The following is a 24534-nucleotide window of genomic DNA, read 5'->3' as shown; positions in this document are numbered from 1 at the left end:
AGCTACCAGAGACATTATTTGCAAAAATCAAAGTTTAAACTTAGATTCTCTATTTCTCCGTACTTTAAAAAATGTATGATCTAACTACTGGATTACTTGTACAAAAAGTCGAACTTTTAGCCTTCAAAATTTGGAGACCTTGTACTATTAGTCACTTTACACACTATCATAACCGCACTGGTTGAACTGTTCTGTTTGCAACAGCTTCAGAAGTCTCTACAGTACACATGAATTAATTCTTTATGTACTACACTGACCTGCCAATTTGCAGAAGAAAGGTTTCCTACATATCTGTACTTGAATATGCCACTCACTCACTCACGATGTGTAACTGACAAGACATCATTCATTGATAAACGTCAATTTGGACCCTTAATTTCAAAATGGCCTTATTTACAAGTGGACAAATAATATATATAAACATAGTTCAACATATTTCATGGTTTACGGAGGCTGTACCCTTTGTCGGCCGTGTTAAACTATCTATCTATAGCATAATTCTTTGATAGATTAGATAGATGCACCAAAAGCAATGATAATAATGCATCTATAAGTATAACTACCAGTAGCTCCCACACAAAATGCAGGACGGTTTTTGTTTTTCGTGTTTATTACTTTTTCTTTTTGACGGTTTATATATGGATGCTGTAAAACCAAATTAATTATTTGTGATTGAATGTTTACATTATTAAGCCATTGCATTTTGTAATAAAAAAAAACACATTGCATTTGTGATATGCATTTAATTATTTCTGCTTTTTTAAATGGGAAATTTTTTTAGCAATGCCAAATTGTCAATGGGTCACTCGTGTCTTTTTTTTTTTTTTTAAACCTCCGGTTATCATGAGAAAAGAGTCAATGTAATATGAAGTTTGGCTATAAGGTAAGAAAGTCTGACAATTTTTTTTTTTTCCATTCATGGATCAAAATTCTTTTTCTTCAAAACGATTTACTATTCTCCCTGTAACACCCTGTTTTCCCAATATAAAAATTTCTAAACATTTATTAGAGTAAACATCAAATAACGGAATATCACATTCAAACATAATTGCAAAACAGTTAAATAACAATTTAACTTTAACAAATATTTCAAACGTTGCAGCGGAAATTAATTCGAAAACCATAAATCATTTTGGCACGTAGGCCCCATCAAAATATTTCAAATGAGTTAATTCAATATCATAAAATAACATAATTGTTCACGTAAGAGAATGAAGCATGCATATCATAACACCTCATCCCGTTACGTATCAGAGCGACCTAGACGACTCAGTGAGGCAAGGCCACTCACGACAGCAAACTGCACACTAAGCACGATCACCTGCAAGTTACTCATACGAAGAGCAACATTTTCAAGTAGAAGGGGTGAGATTTCATAACACAATAATATTAATCAATATAATTCGAAATCATAATTAACATCATAAACAGTCTTAATCATCATTGCATCTTTGATAACAATTATCAAGTAATCACAGCATTCAATCATCATCAATAACATAACATCTTTAGACTCGACAAATGTGACAATGCAACTTAGACCTCTTATATGCATGTGGTACCAATCGTCATCATAGTATTAATATACTTTAAGCATCGTGGGGAGGACAAAGCTCAAATCGTGGTGAGGACAAAGCTCAATGTATGCTAATGCATGGACTCTATCAACAAAACATCTTAATCATCAAATCTCTTATACATTCAATAATTTGGAGTTCATCATCATTTTAATTATCTTATTCAGACTCATGCAACTTAGTTAATTAACAATAGCAGCATAATCAGATCACATCAACAGCTTAATATCCATTCATCTTCAACAACTTCCTGATCATTCAATAATAACTCAAGTAATGCAATCAATCAATAAATCACATTATAATCACTTAGCATTTCATAATAGCTTCACAGTTCCCAGTTAATATCTTAAATAGGTCTCATTAATACCTAAAGTTTCTTTCCTAATCAACCCAAGCAACTCAGGTCTCAAAATCCTCAAATGCACTCAGTTCTGGAAGTGCTCGCGAGGCGAGAGCATCTGCTCGCCATGGCGAGTACAAGCCAGATTCCCAACTAAGGTTGTTCCAGGTTCAATCTTGTTCTAAGTCATCCTCTAATCTTTAGCAGGCACCTAAAGGTACTCAAAGGCATCTAAGGTTCAACTCAAAAGTCAAAAACTCAGAATTCAACATGCTCTCTGGTCATGCTCGCTATGGCGAGTAGGGTTGCTCGCTGTGGCGAGCTACGACATGTAACTCGCGAGGCGAGGGGTTTTGGCTCGCGTGGCAAGCGATGAACTTCATCCCTCGCGAGGCGAGGATCATCGTTCGCCAGGGCGAGCGATGAATGTTGGCTCGGGCAGAAAGCAGTTTTCTTCAAAAATTCACCTAAACTCATGGTTTTAAGCCTAGTTTCGGTTCCAGAATTCATCCTAAACAAATTCTAATGTCAAGGGACAGTTTCTACATCAATCTAATCAATTTTTTACCGTTTGATCATCAATTTTAGGGATTTGACCTAATTTCAAAACTTTCTAATTCAATCCTAACTTTGTCAATTAATCATCAGAATCATAGAAATTAACATTACTGAATTATTAGTCTCACTCTTACCTTAATTGATGAAAATCGCAGCTCTTCTAGGTGTTCGTGCTCTTCTCTTGGTTTTTCCTCATTTTCTCCAAAAACAGTCGTACGTACCAAACGTTTTCTAAACCTAGGTCTTTCTTTTTTATATCTCTTCTTAATATCTTATCTTATCTCACTTTCTCCCCCAAAACTCTCTAAAATCTCAAAACAGCCCTCAACTAAATATTTTATTTTATTTCCAAATCTTATTTTATTTAACAATAAAATAAGTCTCATAATCTCATCAAATCATCAAAACACATCAAAATCGTCCAAATCATCTAAACCGTCATAAATCAACAAAATTCACACATATATTATATAAATATAATATAATCGTCTAAACTCGATTAAATAATTAATTAAACGAAAGTGGGCGTTATACTCTCCGGTCTTATTTATAAGAAAAAATTGACTTTTAAGATACATTGAGTAGTTGATGTATCTTGTCTTGAATATAGACTAAATACATCATTTATACAATGAATCAAAAAAGTCAAATATTTCTTATAAATAGGACTGGAGGGAGTATTTGATGAAACTCATCGATCACTTGAGTCCAATTATTTTGTTACTAATGTCTTATTTAAATAGCAGTGGGTTGAACTATTAAATTGAAACTGAATGTGCAATTTACAAAACTCTATATGCTTCTGAACATAATTGATTTGATGAAATTAAATTATTTTAATAAATTTGAACAAAGTTCTCTATAGTTTGAAACAAACTCTACGAGTTTAGGTCAAATTGTTTTCAACCGTGACTACATATCTTGGATTTCGCTCTAGTGATCATGATTCTTTTTTTTTTTGGTCAAGTAGCCTAGTGGTTAGACCTCACACAATTTAATTGTGGAGAAGTGGAGTGTCCGGGGTTCGAACCCCGACTCCTGCATATAATATGCAATATTCCTACCAATTGAGCTAAACTCACGGGGATCTAGTGATCATGGTTCTACTACTCATGTCATGTTTTACTCTTCTTATATATATGTTGATGATATGATTATTACACTCGATGATGTTGATGAGCTAAAAGATTTGAGATGAAGGATTTGAGTCATTTTCGCTACTTGGAGCCTTTTGTTTCCACCATCTTCTTTCTCTCCGAGTTACGTGCTTACTCTAATGATGCTGATATTGATGCCATTCTTTCTTAACCAATTCATGTGTATCGCGATAACAAGCTAAAAGTGTCATTCAAATTGCCTACAACCTGATCTTTCATAAACGCACGAGGCACGTTGAGATTGAGTATCACTTTACACATCGCCATCTTCATCATGACACCTTTACTTTCCATTGCCTCTTCCTCCTTGCAGAGAATGCTGACATGTTTACAAAAATGCATTCCATTATATCGTTTTATTTCTTGATTGACAAACTTTCGTTGTTTTTTGTTAATGCATCATAAATTTGATGAGAGGTGTTAGATAACATGTTATCAGACTTAACCCATTTGGGGTTGGCATAGTGGTTTGCTTGGGATTTTGGAGTTCGTTCCTCCAGATGTCTCAGGTTCGATTCCCTATGGTGCCAATTTCGGTGGCCTAAGTCCATACAGAGCTTGCTATGACTTTAAACGGGACCCCCGTAAGTGGGCGGTGGGATTGGTCCCCTCGGATTAGTCGATTATTAGATCAGATACCGAGTTTTCAAAAAAATAAAATAAAAAATACTTCTTATCTTATTATAATAAGGTTGAATGTAGTCTAGTCTTTTTACGTTTTATTATAATTTTCTTTGTAATATACTTGTATTCTTAAGTTTTTTCTATTCATATTATTGGAACCCTAACCTCTTCTTCTCACTTTCTCTATGAATCTTCATTGTTAAAAGACTGGATTATATTTGAATCTTGTTTTTTTTTTTTTTTTTTTGAGTTTGCATCGTAATTACCTTAAAAGCAAGTTTGATGATAAAAAAACGTAAAAGTTTCATTCCTACACAAAAGCTACAATTTATCACTTCTATCATGAGGTTTGATGACAAAATCAATTATTCTTAACCGAATTCAAGTAATCTTATTACTTGTATTTTACTAAAATCACGTTTAAAAATAGGTTAATCAATTCTCAAACAATCCACCTTAAAGGTAAAGGAAATCTTTATGGAATGAGTTGAGGATTGCGAAAAAAGTTCCTTCATGAGATATATTTATGTGTGTAATAATAAGCAATGATACAACGATGTTTTTGGGGGTGAAAATTATACATGTCCTTGTTTTGTTTAAGTTTACTTAGCAAGTAGTGATAGATGTTTTTGGTTTAAACTTTAAATGAGTTCTTATCAGTTCTTCTCTAGGGCAAAAAATAAGGAGAAGAATTGCAGCAAATTATCTATATGGAGAAAAATATGGAAAAGAGGAACAAATATGGAGAAGAGGTGTTAATTCTCCATCTTAACGGTGGGATTTATGCACTGTTCGAGCATATAGAAACTTGGATATTGCCTCTTTAGTCTTAGAAGAGGAAGATTGAAAGGTTTATTCAGTTTCGTTTTAGAATGATACAATTTAGTTTTGGATTTGGGAAGCTGGATAGATGACTCTTGCGTCTTGAAATTTGATTAGACAATGAAGTTTTTTGTTTGGGAAAAACAACCAATTCTAGAGTTCAATAACTTTCTTTCCTTTGTATCTCTATCTCTTTCTGATGATGCAGTCAAATTTGCATGACTATTTGAGCTCTCGGTTGCCGATCTTTTAGTGGAACTTCTTAAAAAAAAAAAAAAATATATATATATATATATACTTGAACAACCACTTTTTGACAACTTTTGTGACAACTTTATCTCTCATACACACATTGTTCTTCTACTTTTTCTCTCTATTGCCTTGATTTTTGTGTCATTACCTAAATTTCTTTGTATAATGTGATTGTCCAACAAGTTGTCACATAAAAGTATAAAACGGTTGTTCAAATAACATTGCTCTAAAAAATGTGTTTGTGGAAAGGTTTGGCTCCTCCTGAGGTAGTTACTATTTGTTGATGGTTGTCGATTCATAAAATTTGGTAAATAGACGAAATGATAATAACTACTACCTCCGTTCCTAATTATAAGACCCTTTTGAGATTTTTTTTTGTCCCTTTTTATAAGATCCCTTTGTTATTTCCAACTACATTAATTATTTCTTTACATACATGCCCCTATTTATTATACATCTTTTTCTTCAATCAGCAATAGATAACATGTTGGAAACATAAACCAACTCTCTCTCTTAAAGGATAAAATTGTAAAAACAATAGTAATTACAGACATATTTAATACAAATATCCACTATCTTAATTCTCATTATTTTTTCAAAAGGATCCTATAATTAGGACGGAGGTAGTACTTGAAAACCGACACACATAGGTACATAAGTGGAAGGTTTTGGGTTTGTATTCAGACAGAGTACGACATTCATCGTAACAATTTCGATATTTCCCATTTGAGCTAGTTAGGACTTACGGACCGGTTCATAATTCTAATCAAGGATGACCTATAAGTTATTGAGTTTATTTCAATAAACTATTCCGATAAACTTAAAAAGCAACCTCTTGCTTAATGAACTTTTTTTAATTTAATGTGATCACTTGTTAAAAACTCAATTCATAGAGAATATATATAGGAATCAATTCAAAGGCAACAAGATCACATGAAAGCTAATTGGGATGTGTTCACTCGGTCAAACTTGTTCATATTAGTTTTGGAAATAGATTCACTTCAATTTGAACATGGATCAACCAATTGCAAATGACAAGACAGAAGAAACAAAATAATGTATTAAAGTGATTATTCATTCTACCAGTTCACTCCAGCAAAGCTTGAGAAGAAGTATGACAATAATTATTTGACATGAAAAGCTAACATCCAGAGGCATCTCCGAAATAGATCTGCAAAACTCGGAGATCCAGTAATGCCACAATTCCAATACCAGAAGCACAAAACAAAAAGGGAAAGGGGCATGTAAGAAATTCGTACATGGAGTTAAAAGTGGCAAGTCATGATAATAAATCCCAGCACTGATATTCCAGCTGAGTATGCTTGCGTTATTCAAAGAATCGGGAATTGAAACAGAAATTTTCCTATATCAAAATATATTCAAGATTGAAGAACACTTCAATATTGCCAATGCAGGGATCTGGAAGATATTAAATATCCTTCAGATTTGACTCGAGTCCCTCCCAAATATAAAGCGTCTCATCCAGTCTGACACCACTAACGCCCTTGTGCGCCAGCTGACTTGCTTGCTGTTCAATGCATTAGAAGCAGCTTTAATAACTTACTAATCATAATCCCTTATGAGACTAACAGTTTTAAGAATATAGTAGTTAAGTGAAAACAAAATAATATACCTTGCATAGACAGAATACCACAACCATTGACTACTGTGTCCAATTGAAACCCAATCTCCAGGTAGCTGTGCAGCTGTCTGCTCGCCTCCCAGAGGAGCAAATTGACCTAAATGCTTGTACCTTGAGGAACAATAAACCATGCATTGATGAGGAAACATTGGAGAACTATTGAAAAACATTGAATCATTCATCGATGTGTCAACATAAAGAGAATGATAAAAGTAAAGATCTAGCAGTGTTGTCTATGGCAGATGTGACGGAGGCCCAAAATTCTGCAATTTCACCCACGGTTATGATGGGGTATGGCGGAAAAATCCGCCATATCGGCGAGGTAAAAACCCTTCACACCATACTGCCATTCGATAACACAGAGATCTAGTATAGTAAGTTATGATCAAGTTACCTGAAGGGTTTGAACCGATGACGCCCTTCTCCCCTAAACCTAATAGGACCTTCTGGATTTTTTTCACACTCTTCCATCCGGTTAAAACATTTGGCCAGGTAGGTGCCTTGCTGAGATGCAACCTGATATGTAGTTTCAAAAACCCAAAGTCATATCACCAAGCAAACAAAAGCAGAAAGATACCATTACAGAGAATGCTACAGGAAAATAATATGACATGCACCTGAGCTGTAGCAGGGAGAAATTTCATCTCGGAGTCCACATTGGAAAAAGCGGTCTTGAGTTCTTCGATATTGAGTTCAATAGATTCTTTTTTAACATCTCCCTTGGATTCCTTCAACAGATCAGCAATGCCATGCATCTGTTTATTCTTTAGATATAGCTCCACCTGAGGGTACCTTTCACAGATGTCATTCATTACCTCCTGAAATTCTTTGAGTGTAAGTGTTCCTGAGTTGTCTGCATCAGTCTTCTTAAATATCGCCGCAATATCTTCCTAAAATGCCGAAATTCAATTTAGCAATCAGCAGGAAGAGAGGTAACATTTGAAATTCAAAGAAAGGTCAAACTTGACACAGTATCCCAGATCGTCAATAGAATTATCTCTAATACACTCAGTTAGCTTAGAAATGCAGGCACAAATACTGCACAAAGTTGCAAGATGTGTGCGCTGTGTATAGTTTTAACATCAAACTACTGAAAAAATACTCAATATGTATTGATATTAATGTGCCCATCCAAAAGAATGGAATATAGGAAAAGTATAAGACACTAGGCAGTAAGAATTTCCTGTGCTAATTAAATAAATGATGGAGAAATAGCATTAGCCAATAGGTACCATGACTTTTCGCTGGTTTATTGTAGCACAATCACCAAGCGCATACACATTGTCGGTTCCCTCAACTCTCAACCATTCATCAGTAGCTATGGCACGTCTGTTAACCTGTTCAGAATAATCAATGTCAAGTAAATAATAAATGAAGTACAGAGCACAAGAGAAAAATAACATGGAATTATGAATCAAAACAAGTATATGTCAAATTTTCTAGAAAACACACCTGACCAATTTGTGTCATAAAATCTTTTATGAATGGACGAGTGCCAATACCAGTTGACCAGACAGCCATTCCATATGGAATAGTAGTAATTTCTCCTCCATTTTTCATTTCTTTAGTGGTAATTTCTCTGTCAGATACCTTTGTAACCATGGATCCTGTTTTCACATCAATACCATCTCTTTTGAACTTGTCTTCAGCAAAGGTTGTTATTCTTTTGTCAAACCTAAAAAATAAGCATGAGAATAAAAATGCATGAGTTCGTAATTATGTTCTAAACGACAAAACCACCATGGAGCATGAGTTTGTAATTATGTTCTAAACGACAAAACGACAAAATGCATGAGAATCCATGACCGAATCAAATCGATTTCCAAATGCCTACTCATAGATGCAAATAATGGACGACAAAGCATGTCTGCTAATAATGATAGAGTTAAAAGAGTTTGACACTCACATGCTCAAGATATGACCTCCAGCCTCCAAGAGCGTGATTTTAACTAAATCTTTTACCCCAGGGTATAATTTGACCAAATCCTCACTGACAAAATCATGAAGTGCGGCTGCAAACTCTACTCCAGTTGGACCACCTCCAACAATAGCAAAATGAAGAATTCTCTTTCTCTCTTCATCACTCACACTAGGCAAACTTGCTCTCTCAAAGCTGTCAATTACAGTTCTTCTAATCTTTTGTGCATCTTCAACTTCCTGTACAATGCACACACATGCCCATGAGATAACTAAAAACCAAAAAAACATGGACAAACAAAATGCAATCACACTTTAGTCATCATTGGATTTTGACCAATTCATCTCCACTAACAATATCTTAACTGCACAAAGCTTTTTATTGTAAACGAAAAATGCTGTGAAACACTAAGTGAAAAGACAAAAGCTACCTTCAAGAAATGGCAATTCTCCGTGACACCAGGAGTATTAAATGTGTTGACATTTGCTCCAACAGCTATGATTAAGTAGTCGTAGTCCACGACGAATTCTTCTTTTTCATTCAAATTATTGTTTATATTAGATCGACAGTAAACTTTTCTGTTTACTGCATCAATCTTGAGACATTCTGCTTCACTGAATCGAGAGTCCACATGTTTCTGTTCGGATGGAAACAAGTAAAAGGTCCAGTTATATCCACTAGTAGTGAACTAAGGGACTAAACGGAATTCTATAGGGGCAATCTAATCACCACAAAATGTGCCTCCTATTTATAATTAGAAGCTAAAATATCCCAAGTGTGGATCAGATGAACCAATAAATGAACAAAAATATGATATTTTTCACAAGTAATAGTGCTGACAATCCTCAGTTGTATCACATCCAGATCAAAAACATGAACCAAAAGATAAGTTTAATTTACATAAAGTAAAGTAATTTACAGAAAGTACAGCACAATGATGCCATAAAATAAAATAAAAAATCATGTTTATGTGGGCATGCTTTCATATAGATATAGTTTCTCAAGTACTCCTATACACATAAGACAAACAGTAATTTGGCCAACTAAACCCAACAACTTATGATTAAACTGGTAATAACAGTGATTTGTTATTGTAAATAACGCCATAGGTAAATGGTTTGAAATTGAATATATCCAGCTATGTCACATGCTAATGAAACAAATGAACAATTTCATAATAGTAATGCACCAGTAAGAAACACCGAAGCACTTGCACACACCGGACACGACACAAAAACTTTGAAAAAACAAATTAATTTAAGGTAATTACATGTGTCGTGTCAGAGAGACTGGACATGCATTCCATTAGAATTGTCAGTGCTACAGAGCTAAGAAAAATGTTTTAATCCTGAGATTCCTGACCTTCCTGAAGATATTGCGGACTGGTTCCACAATGCTGCGAGCCTCGACGGTGCCACAGGTAACACTAGGCAGCAGAGGAGTGAAAGTAAAATAATTGCGAGGAGAAACGACGTGAACCTCATATCTGGGATCGTTGAGATTCCTCAAGAAACTTGTTCCTGCCCAACCAGTTCCCAGCACCAGCACCTTTTTCTTCTCAGGCACCGCCGATTCAGATGTAGCAACAGCCTCACCGTATGCCAAAAGACCACCACCACTGACATCAACAAAACCATAATTAATTCATAAATACTAGTTAATATAATAATATTATCACTGTCGATCAAATCTAGACTAGAGCTCTTCACTAATCACACATCTCCGAAATTTCCGCAGATCTATTAATTATTAAATAACTCAGAATTTAATCAGCGTTACGCCTAAATTAAAGGAATCTTGTTCTAAAGTAGATAAAAAAAAATAAAATTGATTTGAACTGAAGTTGATGATATCTTACCTTACGGTGGTGCAGAGGAGAACAAGCTTGAACTGAGAGTCATAATCACGGAAATTTTTAGAAAAGCGTTGGAAGAATTGGAAATTCCGCATTGTTCTAAGTCCAAAGTTGAGGGAGGGAAGAAGAGAGAGAAGAATGAGGCGAGACAGTTGTAGAAAGAGAAAGAGAGAAGTGTCGTTTACTAGAATATGGGAGTATTACGCAATGGTGATGAAAAAGAGAGAGAATTTGGTCAAAAAGAAGAAGGGAAAATGGGAATTGCGTGTCTTCTAGGTGGAGGCTTGCTGATCTCCACGAGTCTTATTCACGTCGTTTTCTTTTTGTGACTAGCAGCCGCGAATGGGGAATTAATGAAAGAGTAGTGATATTCTTACCCCCATTTTTTCATAATAATTATGTCAAGAAATAAGAAAGAGTTTGAAAAAGTTATCACACAAAATTAATTTTAGATGTAGCTTTTTTACATTATGTATCAAAATTTACTTTTATTTAGGAATATAATTAGTATGTAAAAATTGTATATTATATATTCAATGATTAGTTGTCATATATTCCATTTGATTTTGGTTAATTTTGATCCAAAAATCACTCATCCCAATTGTTTTTCCTCCTATCTTAATTGAATGATTGATTTCACATATTTTGTTTTCTTTCGTTTGTTTTTGTGATTTCGTCGTCTCTGAACGACTCAGTTTTGTTTTGATTTTCCGTTTTTGTGCAGTGTATTTTTTATTTCCCGTCTTAGTGCGGTGTTTATTTGATTCAGGTTGAAAGATTAGCTTTGAGCAAGTGCAAATTCGATCAATGACAATGACTTTGGCGTTGTCAACGTTGCAGATCCGGAAACATGAGTATTCGGGAGACATGAATATAGTCATATTTGTAGGCATATGTGCTTTGCCGATTTATGCTATTAACATGGATGTTGTGAGTTTGTTCACAGATTCATCCTTTTTGTTTTTAGCGAATTTGGATTTGTATTGTATCGATGGACTCTATCAATTTGAAAGAATGAATATCGTTTATTTTTGTTAAAAAAAATATAATTAACATAATTGAACTATTATAAAATACGAAGGAAAGCAATTCGAGTGGTAGGAGTCTTGTTCAAAAAATTAGAAAACTTCTTCAAATGGAATGGAAAGTGAAGGTTAAACACTCATATCGTAAAGCAAATAGGTGCGCTGATGCGCTAGCTAATATTGGATGTATCATATGGGGAATGAGATGATGTTTTATGAGTCGTGTCCGACTCAAATTAACCATGTGTTAGCTGCTGATCAAGCGAGGGTTACTTTTCCGCATTTGATTAAGATTTAATTTCTTTTTCCGGGTTTCGGCCCTCCCTTTCATTAAAAAAAAAAAAAAAAATCATCTGTGTTGTGCTTAATTGCATATCCAAGACTCCAACCAATACCTAGTTTGGATAAGCGTTTGTCAATCCAATACCGCATCCCAACGTGCGGTTGCCGTGGAAATTCTGAATCTCAAAATTCACATTTTATTCTTGAGAAATGATATTTGTACAATCATTTTATAACAACTTTTATGACAACTTTCTCTCTCATACTTACATTATATTTTTACTTTCTCTCTCTATTACTTTGATTTTTGTGCAAATGCATACTTTTCTTTGTAAAAACATGTTGTCTATTTGATTGTCAAGCAAATAGATGTTCAAATAACACTACTCTTTATTCTTAAGTCACGAATACAGTTAGTCACAAAAAAATACCAAGAGTAAGAAGGGTCATGACACTCCCTTCATTAGGACATGCCATACTTGTGTTGGATATGAGGTGGATAGGTCAACTTTTCCAAAGACATTTATAGAGAACGAAACAATGTTTCATTACAATTTGAATGAAATGATTATTAAATTTACACTTGCATTCAAATTAAATTCTAAAGTATTGACAAGTATTTTTTATGGAGAAATGATATTCGTACAACCACTTTGTAATAATTTTTGACAATTTTCTCTTTTATACTCACATTATACTCTTATTCTCTCTCTATTGTTTTTGACCAATCAAAATAGAGAAAAAAGAAGTTGTCACATCAGTTGTTTAAAATAAATTGTTTTAATATCACTACTCATTTTTGCGAGGGGTTTGAGCTTTGCTGGTTCAAATGATCATGGTGTTGTTAAAAAATAGGCTAAATTACATTTTTGATCCTCTAACTATTTAATTGGTATCGGATTGGTCCTCTAACTAAAAATTGATTATTTCGGTCCTCTAAGTTTCTCACTGTTATTACATTTAGTCATTTCTATTAGTTTTATTCAAATAAACGTTAGAGTTTGTGTTATATAGGTCCTCTAACTATATTTATTAGTATCATTTTGGTCATATGCCTTGTTAAGGTATTATGACTAAATAGTGATTGATATTATTGGTAGCTGATATGGTTCATATGTATGTGTGAAACAGGAGATCAGGTACCCACATAACACAAACTCTAACGTTTATTTGAATAAAACTAACATAAAGGATTAAATGTAGTAACAGTGAAAAACTTAGATGACAAAAATAAATCAATTTTTAGTTAGAGGACCAATCTGATACCAATTAAATAGTCAGAGGACCAAAAAGGTAATTAAGTCTAAAAAAATATGAGTTGGTCATGATTTCTAGAAGAATGCTAGGTTGTTGGGTCTGAACTTCTCGACAGACTTTTTGTCCAACATCCGCAACCTTTCTCACATGCTCTTTTTGGAACCTTCTCACATGGTGTTCTTGACATCAATATGCGACCAATCTTGTGAATGCATGTGAGGTTAATATTTAAGAGAATAATGTAACAGAGAACTTGACCAAACAAAAAAAAATGTAAGAGAGAATAATTCTAAAACTATCTATTTAACAAACAAACTTTCTTATATTAGTTTTTTTTTAGAACTTTCTTATATTAGTTGAAATTCGTGTTCAACTAAATTATGCGAGCCTCTTATAAACTTAATGGAATCCATATGAAATCTAGAAAAAACCATCTAACAAATAAAAATGAATGCGTTAAAATATATTCCACTCAACACTTCTCTGTTTAAAATCAATCAATTATAGTATAGGGTGCTGACATTTTATGAGTAGTTTTTTACCAAGCGCATGAGAAAAGGAAAAAAAAAAATATAGAAATTAAATGTATGTTTACTTCTCATATTTTTATTTGGCTACATTATACATTTAGTCTCTTAAATAATTATTTTACTCTTTGTAAAAAAAAAAATAGAAATATAAAGAAAAGTTTTGATTTTTAGTATCCCCAAATTGTTTCAATTTCTGGGCTATTTTTATTTGATCATATAAATAAACATGACAACATGTAATTATATTGGAAAAATATATTGTCCATTAAAATAAATATTGGAATTTCTACCATGAATCCTTGGTGTAGAACCCCAACTAAAACCCTATTGATTTATGGGTTTTCAACAATTATGTTTAGTGATTCAACAATGATGAGTATCTTGTCCGGATCAAGTTATTCTAGATCAATTCATAGTCATGTACATTATGATAAGTCTTTATATGGGAAGGGAGGGAATGTAAAGAGGATTTGGTTATGGAGTAGAAGGAAGAAAGGAACGGGTAAAAATGAGAGAGAAAAGAACTGTATAACCTATTGACGGTGCATCATTACATTACTCATCCAATAGTTCACATTGCTCATCTACTGTGGATGACTTGCTTCACTCATCAACCCTTAACTAAGTCTGTTAATTATGATATAAACAATAGGCGTAACTTTTGTAAAATCACGATGAGTTTATTCTATATCAAACATATGCACGGTCCAATTGTAAAAGTAATTTTGGTTTCAAAAGCAAGTTGAGTTTGAAGTACCACCATCTCCCATATAAGGTTGTCAAAATCGGGTCTTTACTTCAAGTTGAAAGGGAATAGCTTAATCGGGACTCGTAAAATCGGAATCAAAATCGAAAGATTTTACTCAAGGACTTTTGTAGTATCGATATAGGAAATTGTAAAATCGCAATCAAAATCGATGGATTTTACCAAAAATAATAATACTAAATATATTTTATAAATGGTATATAGTCATAAATGACTTAGTATATAAGAAATCGTAAAATCGCAATCAAAATCGATGAATTTTGCTTATTTTAGAATTTTATTATGGATTTAAGTCGTTGAAGGTGAAGAAAATCGCAAAATCCTAAATTTTAAAATTTAAATCGGAATTTTGACAACAATGCTCCCATATGTTCTAACTCTCATTTTTCATTTTGCGAAACCAAAATGTTTTAATTTCGAAAATTTCCTTTTCACGCGGCATTGTTTATTGGTACACTTTTTAGTGGCACCCTTGCATAAGTACAATTTTTTTTTTAGAGAACATAAGTACAAAGATAAAAGTACTTTTTATTAATATGATACGAACAAAAATCCAACTTGTAAAAAAAAGTAATCCAAACATAGATCTTGTTATAGGAAAGTAACGTTTAATCCAAAAGCAGATTGCCAAAATAAAATTCAATAATAAGTATGTCTGCAAACTTTTGTTTGAACATACATTAAATCTGATTTTGCTAAAAAAAAATACATTAAATCTGATTAGAACGAGAGAACTCATTTTATGTGTGTAATAAATTTTCAAACAAAGATTAATCACTATTTAAGAATTCCGCACCTACACCATGATTATAAAAACACACATGTGATACGCGCGCGGACACACACATTATTGTTATGATGGAGACTTCATCCGAAATTTTGCAGTTGTGCGTAAGAGTTTCAGTAGTACTTGCCTCTTTGTCTACAGATAAAAAATATACTTGCCACTTCACTTAGGGTATTGTTTTTGGACAACAACATAGGCTAATTTAACAACTCAAAAAAAAAAAAAAAAACGCCTAATTTAAATATGAATCTCCAAATTTTTTTACATCAACTTCAAAAGATAAATAAAAGTGCTAAGGAGTATCTTTTATGTCATTATACTGAACAATAGAATTACTGCAACAATAGACAAGAAAACAACTGAAAGTCTAGACATCATTTAAAATCCTCTGTTTCCTTGGAAGAGTTCAGCCATTCGACAATTAATTCAGATAGCTTCATTTAAAATGAAACCTAGGGATGGTGATGTCTGTTTCCTTGGAAGAGTACAACCATTCAAATCGAAAATATGAACTTCAATTGTATATATCCCACAATAACAAAAATATCTTTCCACTTGGAAATTCATATATGTCACTAGGTTTCATAATCCTAAAAACTCGTAACCAATAGAGACAAGTCATCATCAGATTGAAGTAGTCAGCACTCACCATACTGATATAAACATCATTGAGGAATAAATAGGTTAGTAAAATTGTCCCTAAGGTCTGTTTGGATGATCAAAGAAAGCGAAAGGAAAGAAAGAGTAAGGAAAGATTATATGAGGAAAGAAAAAGAATAGAAAATGAGAGGATTGTTTTGGTTGTTTGGTATAAAAGAAAGTGGAATAGAAAGTTGAAGGAAAGAAAGATATATATTTATTAATTGACATAAATACTCTTGAATAGAAGTAATATATATAAATACAATTTAATTTCAATGAAAAACAAAATTTGGCTAGGTGTGAGTATTTGTTCAATTGCACGTATTATATACCATACATACAAAATGAGGCGGTGAAATGAAAAAAATAACAAAAAAGATACAATGAGTAAAATAGTAAAATCAATATAAAGCAATGAAAGTTTGACCAAAAATAACAAAGCAATGAAAATGGAACTATTTTGGTCTTTTCCATCAAAAAGTAGCAGTCTCTCAATCTTTCCTTCCGTATGTGCCTGGAAAGGTTTTATAGGTGGGTCCCATGAAAATCTTTCTTTCCTTAACCTATTTAAAGAGATCCAAACAATAGAAAATGTTTATATCCCTCAACTTTCTCTCCTCTCCCCTTTCTTTCCTTTGAAACAAATACAACCTAAAAGCTGTGCAGAACAATAAACAGATTATTTTACTTACTACAACCAATTCAATTGCTCTTAAGAAGAGCTGTAAGAACTAGTATAGTATTTGGATATTATGTGATTTTTTTCATAATCAATGTTATATTTATGAAGTGCCCACCATTTTTAAGTAGTGATTAACTTTTCGTCGAAAAATCTCTTGAACAAGGAAAGTAATTCTTCTCTCTGAATCATAATTTCTTGATACGGGTAGCAGAAACGGACTTTGAGGTGTACAAAGAGCTCAATGGAGCTACGCCTCTCCAAGGTATGGGCTTCAGAAGAAAAACAATTATAGCCAAGTTGTGTACTACTAAGTACCACCACACTAAAAAAAAATTCATTATTCTCTTTCTCTCTGATACCACGCTTTCCATTACCATCACTCCATCGGACTTTCCTTTTCTTCTTCCCCGATTTGATTTCCTTTTCCTCTTCTATTGTCTTCTTTTAGGCCTATTAGAATTGGGTCATCTTGCTTTTGGTGTTAGGTGGATGTTTTTTTGAAGGGTGGTTAGAGGTTACTCATGTATACGGTAGTGATTTTCATATTTGGGTGTATCACATATATACGACACCTTGTATTTATCTTTTAAAAAATTTAAATAGAACATTGTTCATTTAAAAAAATACGTTTTTATTTTATTACGAGCCTCTTTTCACTTACAAAGCCGAGCTTCCGAATTCGTAGGAACGGCCCTGACGGGTTGCACTTAGGTGACATATAATTGGTGACATTGACCAATCACAATGTCAGGGGCGGCTTTTTCTCTTTCTTTCACAAATATTGTGATCTTGTGATTAATCAAAAAATGAGATATAAAATATCAAATAATACCTGATTTTGAGATGAGATTCTCTCAATTTCTTAACTAAAATGGAAATGTCAATTAATATATTTTTGAACTAAATAATTTTCTTTTAACCAATTTATGGTTTTTATTTAATCGGTTTACATATAAAAATACCAACTAGTTACTGCTAAATCCGTTCCTAAATACATATCATAGTCAACCAATTTAAGTCAATATATAAGTTTAACCATTAATATCTTTAATTATCTATAATAAAAATTATTTATTGAGACAAATTGAACAATATCTTATATATTAACATTTAAATTTATATAATAGTTAAAAAATATGATGATAGTAAGTTATATGAATAATAAACATTTTTGTGACACTTATTTAGAAAAAGAGGGAGTATAATAATTTGAATCTGAGTTTAGCTTTAATCATCTTTAGAACAAAGATTAATAGGACAGTAACCACTAACCGACACCCAAAACATGCTATTCAAAGACATTCTAAAGAAAATAATCACAAATTTCCATTTTCACTTTTATTACCCATGCACCCCAAAACACAATATTTCCACCACTAAGTTAAAAAATCTTCAATTAACAAACACATTAGTTGCACCTAAACTCACCGGAAAACTCTTTGTACCTCGTCGGAGAAATATCAATCTCAATCAAATTCTCTTCTTCGTACTGAAACTCCAAATCCCTCTTCATCATCTTGCTTCCATCTAAAGCTATCTCAATCAACCCTTCTCTGTCTTCTTCTTCCCACTCCTCTGGCGAATCCCAATATTCTTTCACCGGAAACTCATCCTCCGAGGAGCTATCCGAATCAGATTCCGGATAGTAACGTGACAACGAAGGATAGTTCGAATTACCCATGTTCCAGTTTTCTTCTTTTTCATTTGGATCATCCAATTTTTCTTCATCTTCATATCCTTCGTATATTATCTCCAATGGTGCTCTCACGTTCCATTCCATAAAACTTGAACTTGATTCCAAACTTTTTTGGGAATCCACCTCTCTTTCTGAATGGTGCACTTGCTCCAGAGACTCAATTTCCTTTGGTTCAACTGGACATGTTGAATTCTGTTTCTCTTCTCCACATTTGGTTGCTTTGTTTTCTTCTTTAGTGATGATGGATTCGTGTTTCTGTTGAGTTTCCTTTTGTTTATGATGATATTTTTGATTTGCACCAAGTCGGAGGATTGTGAGCAAGAGAATCCCGGTGAGAATAAGCACCGGAGAGAAAACTATCTTGGAGAAAAGATGATGAGGTAAGTATAGGAAAATCAAGGTGCAAAAGGTGACAATGCAAGAAAACAGAGGATTTGAAGAGAACATTGAAGATTTTGAAATAGAGGAAATGGTTTCAACACATAGAGAGTTCAAGAATTTATCAAGAGATAAGGAAGAAACTAATTTCAATTCTATAAATGTATCTAAGAAAAGTAAGGTCATGATGGAATAGAAAGGAGTGTTTGGGAGATGAAGAAAAAGTGAGAAATTTTGATGGGACTAAACAGGTCCACTATGCATGGGAAGGCTTAGAAGAAAGAGTGTTATTGTGGGGTTTATGAGCTTTATGGCGTGAGAAGAAGGCATGGAATAATAAAGGTAAGGAAGGGGTTAAGGGATGTGGGTTGGGTGGTCCTACAATACAAGGTGCAATAAGCTACAAAATATTTGTAAGGGGTCAACTCATTTTGATCCATAAAAGTATAACTTTTGTATATTGATCTACGAATATATCAAAATTACAAATATATTCACAGATATTATTTTATTAGTTAAATATGTTAGTAATCGATTCAATCATCGAATATGTTTTAGACATATATTTGCAATTTCAATACATTTAGGATTAATATGATAACGACTTATCGTTCTAAGCACTAAAACGATTTTCCCCCTTTTTGTAAGGGTGTTAAAAAATCAACAACCCTAAAAAAACACTACAAATCTAACATATAAAAAAGTTAGTTTGCTTTTACATTGAACACAAATTTGTGATTTTAATCAATGAATCTAAGGCTGTTTGGATAGCATTGATTTGAGACTTTAATTGATGGAACCTGTTCATAACTTTTTCGTACCTTTAACGGATCAGCAATCTATATCCATATTAGACGTTGATTTCAGGGTCCTAATGACTATAACCTGTTCAACACTTTTGGTGGTAGTATTAGTTTTCTGAATGTGAAATTTCACCTATACCACATGACATGCAGCCTGGATGCTTCTTTTATGGTATTAGTCGGTCGGTAAGTGCCCTGCCCTCGGATGACATTTCCACTTGCTCATTTTTGTTTCATTTTCTTTTTCAAATAGTTTTTTTTTTGCCAATTAATGAGCATAGTTTGGTGGCATAGGCTACGGTGGGCGAGTGAATATCTCCTACGGTGCGTCAATGACCTAAATTAGATTCCAAAATAATACTGGCTGCGTGATTTAAGTTATTTCAATCAATCGGTTATCAAGTGTGGAATGGGCTTATAATGTTATCATGGATTTTCCACACCAAAGCATTTTTTTTAAATAATTAAATAAGATGATTTTTTGAACCGACACTATACATTGTTCGAGGTTTGATTGTAGTTTTGTTCAAGTTCAAGAGGTTTCTAACAATTGCATTGCTACCGAAGGTTTCACCAATTTGATGTCCGATTCAATTTTTAAACATTAGTTTCAAGACACTCTTAGAATAGGAATCCAGAAAAATAAGGAGCCAAAACACTATTGAATGAGGTGGAAGAATAGCTGTCTAGTAGTTACCCACAATCACATGTGTTTGTTATGCTAGTGATGTTACATGAACTAGGTTGATCACTTATTGCACGAGTGAGAAGAGGAACTGAGGTGATTTTTGCCCTATCAAATTTTTGTACATTAGGAGACGAATACCTCAAGAACTAGGCAATTTGGTCGAAATTGCTTAACCTAATTCTGAAACGGGTTAAATGAAAAACTCTCTTCCAGCCAAGTCCTTAACATAAAAGACATGTGTATAGCTTTTAACGTAGTAAATGTATGAGAGTAATGTGTACCTGTAATGGAACTTAAAAACCTTTGTGGCATAAAAAAAAATATTAATATGGTACAATTAAACAACTTCAAGAACCACATAATGTATTTTTGCCTAATTTGTGAGTGATTTCCATAATAATGTAATCACAAAATGCAATAGTAAAATATATGTGCAGGGGGCTCCGCATAATGCATAGTGAGTACAAGGCGCTGGCCTCCTGTTTGCCAGGGAATCGTGTTAGTCGCCATCTGGGGCAATGTTTTTGTGTATGCTTGGTATCACGGTTAGTATATCTTGCAGAAGCTATAAAGTGTAGCTTTTGAAAAATCATAGCGGTTCGGCGTGATTTTGACATACCAAACATATGCTTTATTGCTTAGATGTGGTTTTCTCATGTTTTTTGGGTTTCAAATGCCGTATCTTCATGGGTTTGAGAGAGATGTATTGTTATATTTTTAAGAAATGATAGTAAATGAATAAACACGTTTTTTTCACTCTGATCATATATTTGTACAACTCCTGGCAAATATTTGTTTTTCCCAAGTGAAGTAGCGTCTCTTGTTATATAAATAGTGCGACATCCACACTCTAAAATATATAGCACATATATTAACATCATATATATTCTTAATTTATCATCTTATATTCTAATTTTGTAGCATCCGACAACAAGTTATAACACAATTGATAATAAGAGAGATAACTCTATTTTATCCCTTTCTGTTTATGATCATAACATTCTACCACTCTCCTACTATAAACTCCAAAATAGGAATTTGAGGTATAAAACTATATATACCATCTTTAACTTAACTGCAAGGATGTGAAGCATCATTGGATGTCACACAATGTCAACTAGATCTTCCATCTAACATAGCCATGATGCATTACCCGGGATATGACACAATTTACTCTTTTAACTTATTTTTTATCTTAATTTATACAATCCCCTGTAATGCACCCTTTTTCATCCTTATAACTATATATATCGTAGCATTTTTCATTGTCTACACTCAACAAGGGAAAGGAAATAGAAAGACATAGCAGTTTGTATGAGTAATAATCTGCTTGTTGGGATGAAGCCATGTCTTAAAGATAAAGTTGATGAATTGGTTTGCTATCATTCTTCGTGGCAGACAACGTATATGGTCTATTGGTTCAATGTTCAAAGCCATGAAACAGGTGGACGGAATTTCACTTTTGTGAAACTAGAGTCACATGGTTTGGGGCCCTTTCCTTGTTAAAACTAACTTCTATACAAAAATATCAACGACACTCGTTCCTATTAGTGATTTGAATGAACTGTTTATTTTTTCAATCATAAATAAATAAGGCTGTTCTAAATAGAAACAACCTATAGAAAACCGTAAACTAAACCAATATAAATTGAAAACCACAAAAAATTGCGTCTCGCGTGCGGATGAATTTTTCACTCAATAGTGAAACATTTTAGTTTACGGATTTTATCTTGCCACCTGAACCAAACCAAATCGCATACTCATTTAATTAAATTAGTAACTTACCCGAACACTCAACCCAAACACTCTACACTTCTATGGTTCTATTGTTGTTTTTGGAGTTGAATCTTTCTATTTTTTGTTTGCTTTGGAGTTGAATCTTTATGCTTAATTTTTTTTGGAGCTAGACTCTATTTGGAAAACTTTTGTTTATGCTTAATTGTTGCAACCTACTTAATTGTTAAAAGACTTTGTAATTGAGTTAATTGTTGCATCTTCTGTTTATGCACCTTAATAGTGTTTGGAGTTAGTTTGCTAATCATTGCAGACTAGTTAATTGTTGCAGCTAATATAATCAAAATTATTAACAAAGTTTTTAAATTATGTCTGGTCTCGTTAAAAACCAAATCAACTCAAATTGCGTTGGTTTGCTTCTTTTTTTTGTTGTTGCTGCTTAATTGCATTTTTAACCGCTGAAATTTTACAATTTTGTAATTTTGTTCCTCCAAAGTTCATAGTGATCACGAAACCTAGCAAAACAACACTAAAACACCAAAAACAAGTGTTCACAACTCTCTCACTATTGTCATCACGATATGGATCCTCTTCGAAAAAGTTTGCAAATCCTAGCAAATTAATCTCATTGTGTTGAAGAACCATCAAACTTGGTAGGACTATTGGATGTTGATTGATGATGTATAGGTGCTGATTTTTTGTGTTAGTTCTGCTGCCTTCGGTCAGTTATTGGTGTTATGTTTATTTGGATGTATCTCGCAACTTCTTGTTTATATGTAATTTTATATTTCTTCTCTTGTTTATTGCAGAGTATTTTAATTTATTTTTCCTTTTTAAAAAAAAAATTATGAAACCCAAAACCTGCATATATCTCCTAAAAATTCATTTGAAGACATTTTACAGCTTGCAAAAACCCAGCAAACCCAAAATCAATATGGGTGTGTTTGTAAGTCGAATTTTATAGGGTTTTGAAGGAGAATTACATATATCTCCTTCACTTTCAAAGTCTGTCTAAGTCTATAATTTGATATTTGAAAAAAATTGAAAGAACAGCCTGATTCACAAACATATAATATCACGTTTTTTATTTCCTTTCAAACACGGGCTAGGCTATGATGATTTCAAATTTTGACGGAGTGAAGGAGACGAAGACATGGGCTTTCGGTGGTAGACATGAACATTGAAATTTGTAACATTTAATTTTTTAAAGAATATTTTTTTAATTTGGGATCCTTAAAGAGTGTCCAGGACACTTGTTAACAAAATATTTTGTTTTTTAGTCTTCGAAACTATTTCATCAAGTTTTAGTCAACAAAATATTCTGTCGCCACTTTTGATCTCCTTTGAAGTAAATTCATGTTTATCTTTTGAAATTATTTTTTTAAGTCATGTTTAATATGTCATAGATATCTCTCTTACAAAATTTTATTTTATTTATAGAGTAAATAGACAATTACCCTCTGAAATTGTAAGTTTCGTCAATTACCTTCCTGAAATTAACAAAACTTCAATTATCCCCCTGAAATTGCACAACGTTAATCAATTTACTCCCTCTGTCAAATTCTTCTGTTAGTCAACATGACGTTTTGCAAATACCCCTGAAGTTTTGCACTTATGTGCAAAATGCCCCCTGAACTTGAAAATTTATATTTTGTTTTTCTTATCCTTAAAAGTGACTGCATTATCACTGAATTGTGGAACATATTAGCTAAATTTTGACGGTATACAACCATATGATGCTCTTGTAAGTCAGATAAATACATTATTATGTTTATTTACTGAAGTGAAAAATAAAAACATGAGAAAAAGTTTAACCACCAAACAAGGATTTATTGGCCTTCCTAAGAATGTGATAACAAACTATAAGATGATAATTGTACACAAAAAAAAAAAAAAACAATTGATGCATAAATGATTTTTGTGCGACTAAATTAACTGCATATTGATGAACTCTGAGAGTTGCGAATTACCAAAGGACAACATATCCCATAAAACTTAGCTATTTTTTTCTCTTATCTTTAAAACATAGTTAACTTGCTTCACAATTCAGTAATAATGCAGTCACTTTTAAAGATAAAAAAATATATAAATTTTCAAGTTCAGGGGGCATTTTGCACATAAGTGCAAAACTTCAGGGGGTATTTGCAAAACGTCATGTTGACTAACAGAAGAATTTGACAGAGGGGGTAAATTGATTAACGTTATGCAATTTCAGTGGGTAATTAAAGTTTTGTTAATTTCAGAGAGGTAATTGACGAAACTTACAATTTCAGAGGGGTAATTGCCTATTTACTCTTTATTTATAGAGAAATGATATTTGAACATCCATTTAGTAACAACTTTTGCAACAACTTTATCTCTCATACTCACATTACTTTTTTACTTTATCTCTCTATTGCTATGGTTTCCGTGCCAATACCACTTTTTTCTTTGTAAAATATGGTTGTCAAATAAGTTGTCACCAAATTGAGGTGTGTGTTCACATGGGAAAGGTTAATCCTTTCCCACCATGGGAA

General features: G+C 32.9%; 2 protein-coding genes across 3 annotated transcripts; both read right to left on the bottom strand.

The window, feature by feature from the left end:
• Positions 1-6365: 6365 nt before the first annotated feature.
• LOC11425374 (external alternative NAD(P)H-ubiquinone oxidoreductase B2, mitochondrial) lies at positions 6366-11037 on the bottom strand. The gene is made up of 10 exons (XM_003608199.4): positions 10752-11037; positions 10256-10511; positions 9324-9530; positions 8882-9132; positions 8428-8650; positions 8208-8312; positions 7593-7865; positions 7370-7491; positions 6967-7086; positions 6366-6861 (listed from the first exon to the last, which is right to left on the bottom strand). Exons 1-10 carry the CDS (start codon positions 10841-10843, stop codon positions 6774-6776), a joined length of 1737 nt encoding a protein of 578 aa, XP_003608247.1. The 5' UTR covers positions 10844-11037; the 3' UTR covers positions 6366-6773.
• A 4638-nt stretch (positions 11038-15675) lies between these two features.
• LOC11435071 (uncharacterized) lies at positions 15676-19149 on the bottom strand. 2 transcript variants are annotated; one of them, XR_005645615.1, is made up of 3 exons: positions 18148-19149; positions 15848-16048; positions 15676-15762 (listed from the first exon to the last, which is right to left on the bottom strand). XR_005645615.1 is itself a non-coding variant. In XM_013601662.3 (2 exons), the coding sequence occupies exons 1-2, from the start codon at positions 18977-18979 to the stop codon at positions 16041-16043; spliced, it is 840 nt and encodes a 279-aa protein (XP_013457116.1). In that variant the 5' UTR covers positions 18980-19149; the 3' UTR covers positions 15771-16040. The 2 variants fall into 2 exon arrangements, 1 of the variants encoding a protein (XP_013457116.1); XM_013601662.3 differs by lacking the exon at positions 15676-15762 and having other exon boundaries at positions 15771-16048.
• Positions 19150-24534: the final 5385 nt, after the last annotated feature.

The sequence above is a fragment of the Medicago truncatula genome, chromosome 4 (genome assembly GCF_003473485.1).
Source record: "Medicago truncatula cultivar Jemalong A17 chromosome 4, MtrunA17r5.0-ANR, whole genome shotgun sequence".
NCBI lineage: Eukaryota > Viridiplantae > Streptophyta > Magnoliopsida > Fabales > Fabaceae > Medicago > Medicago truncatula.
Note: the sequence above shows the minus strand (reverse complement) of the source record. Positions and strands in the feature narration are given on the sequence as shown.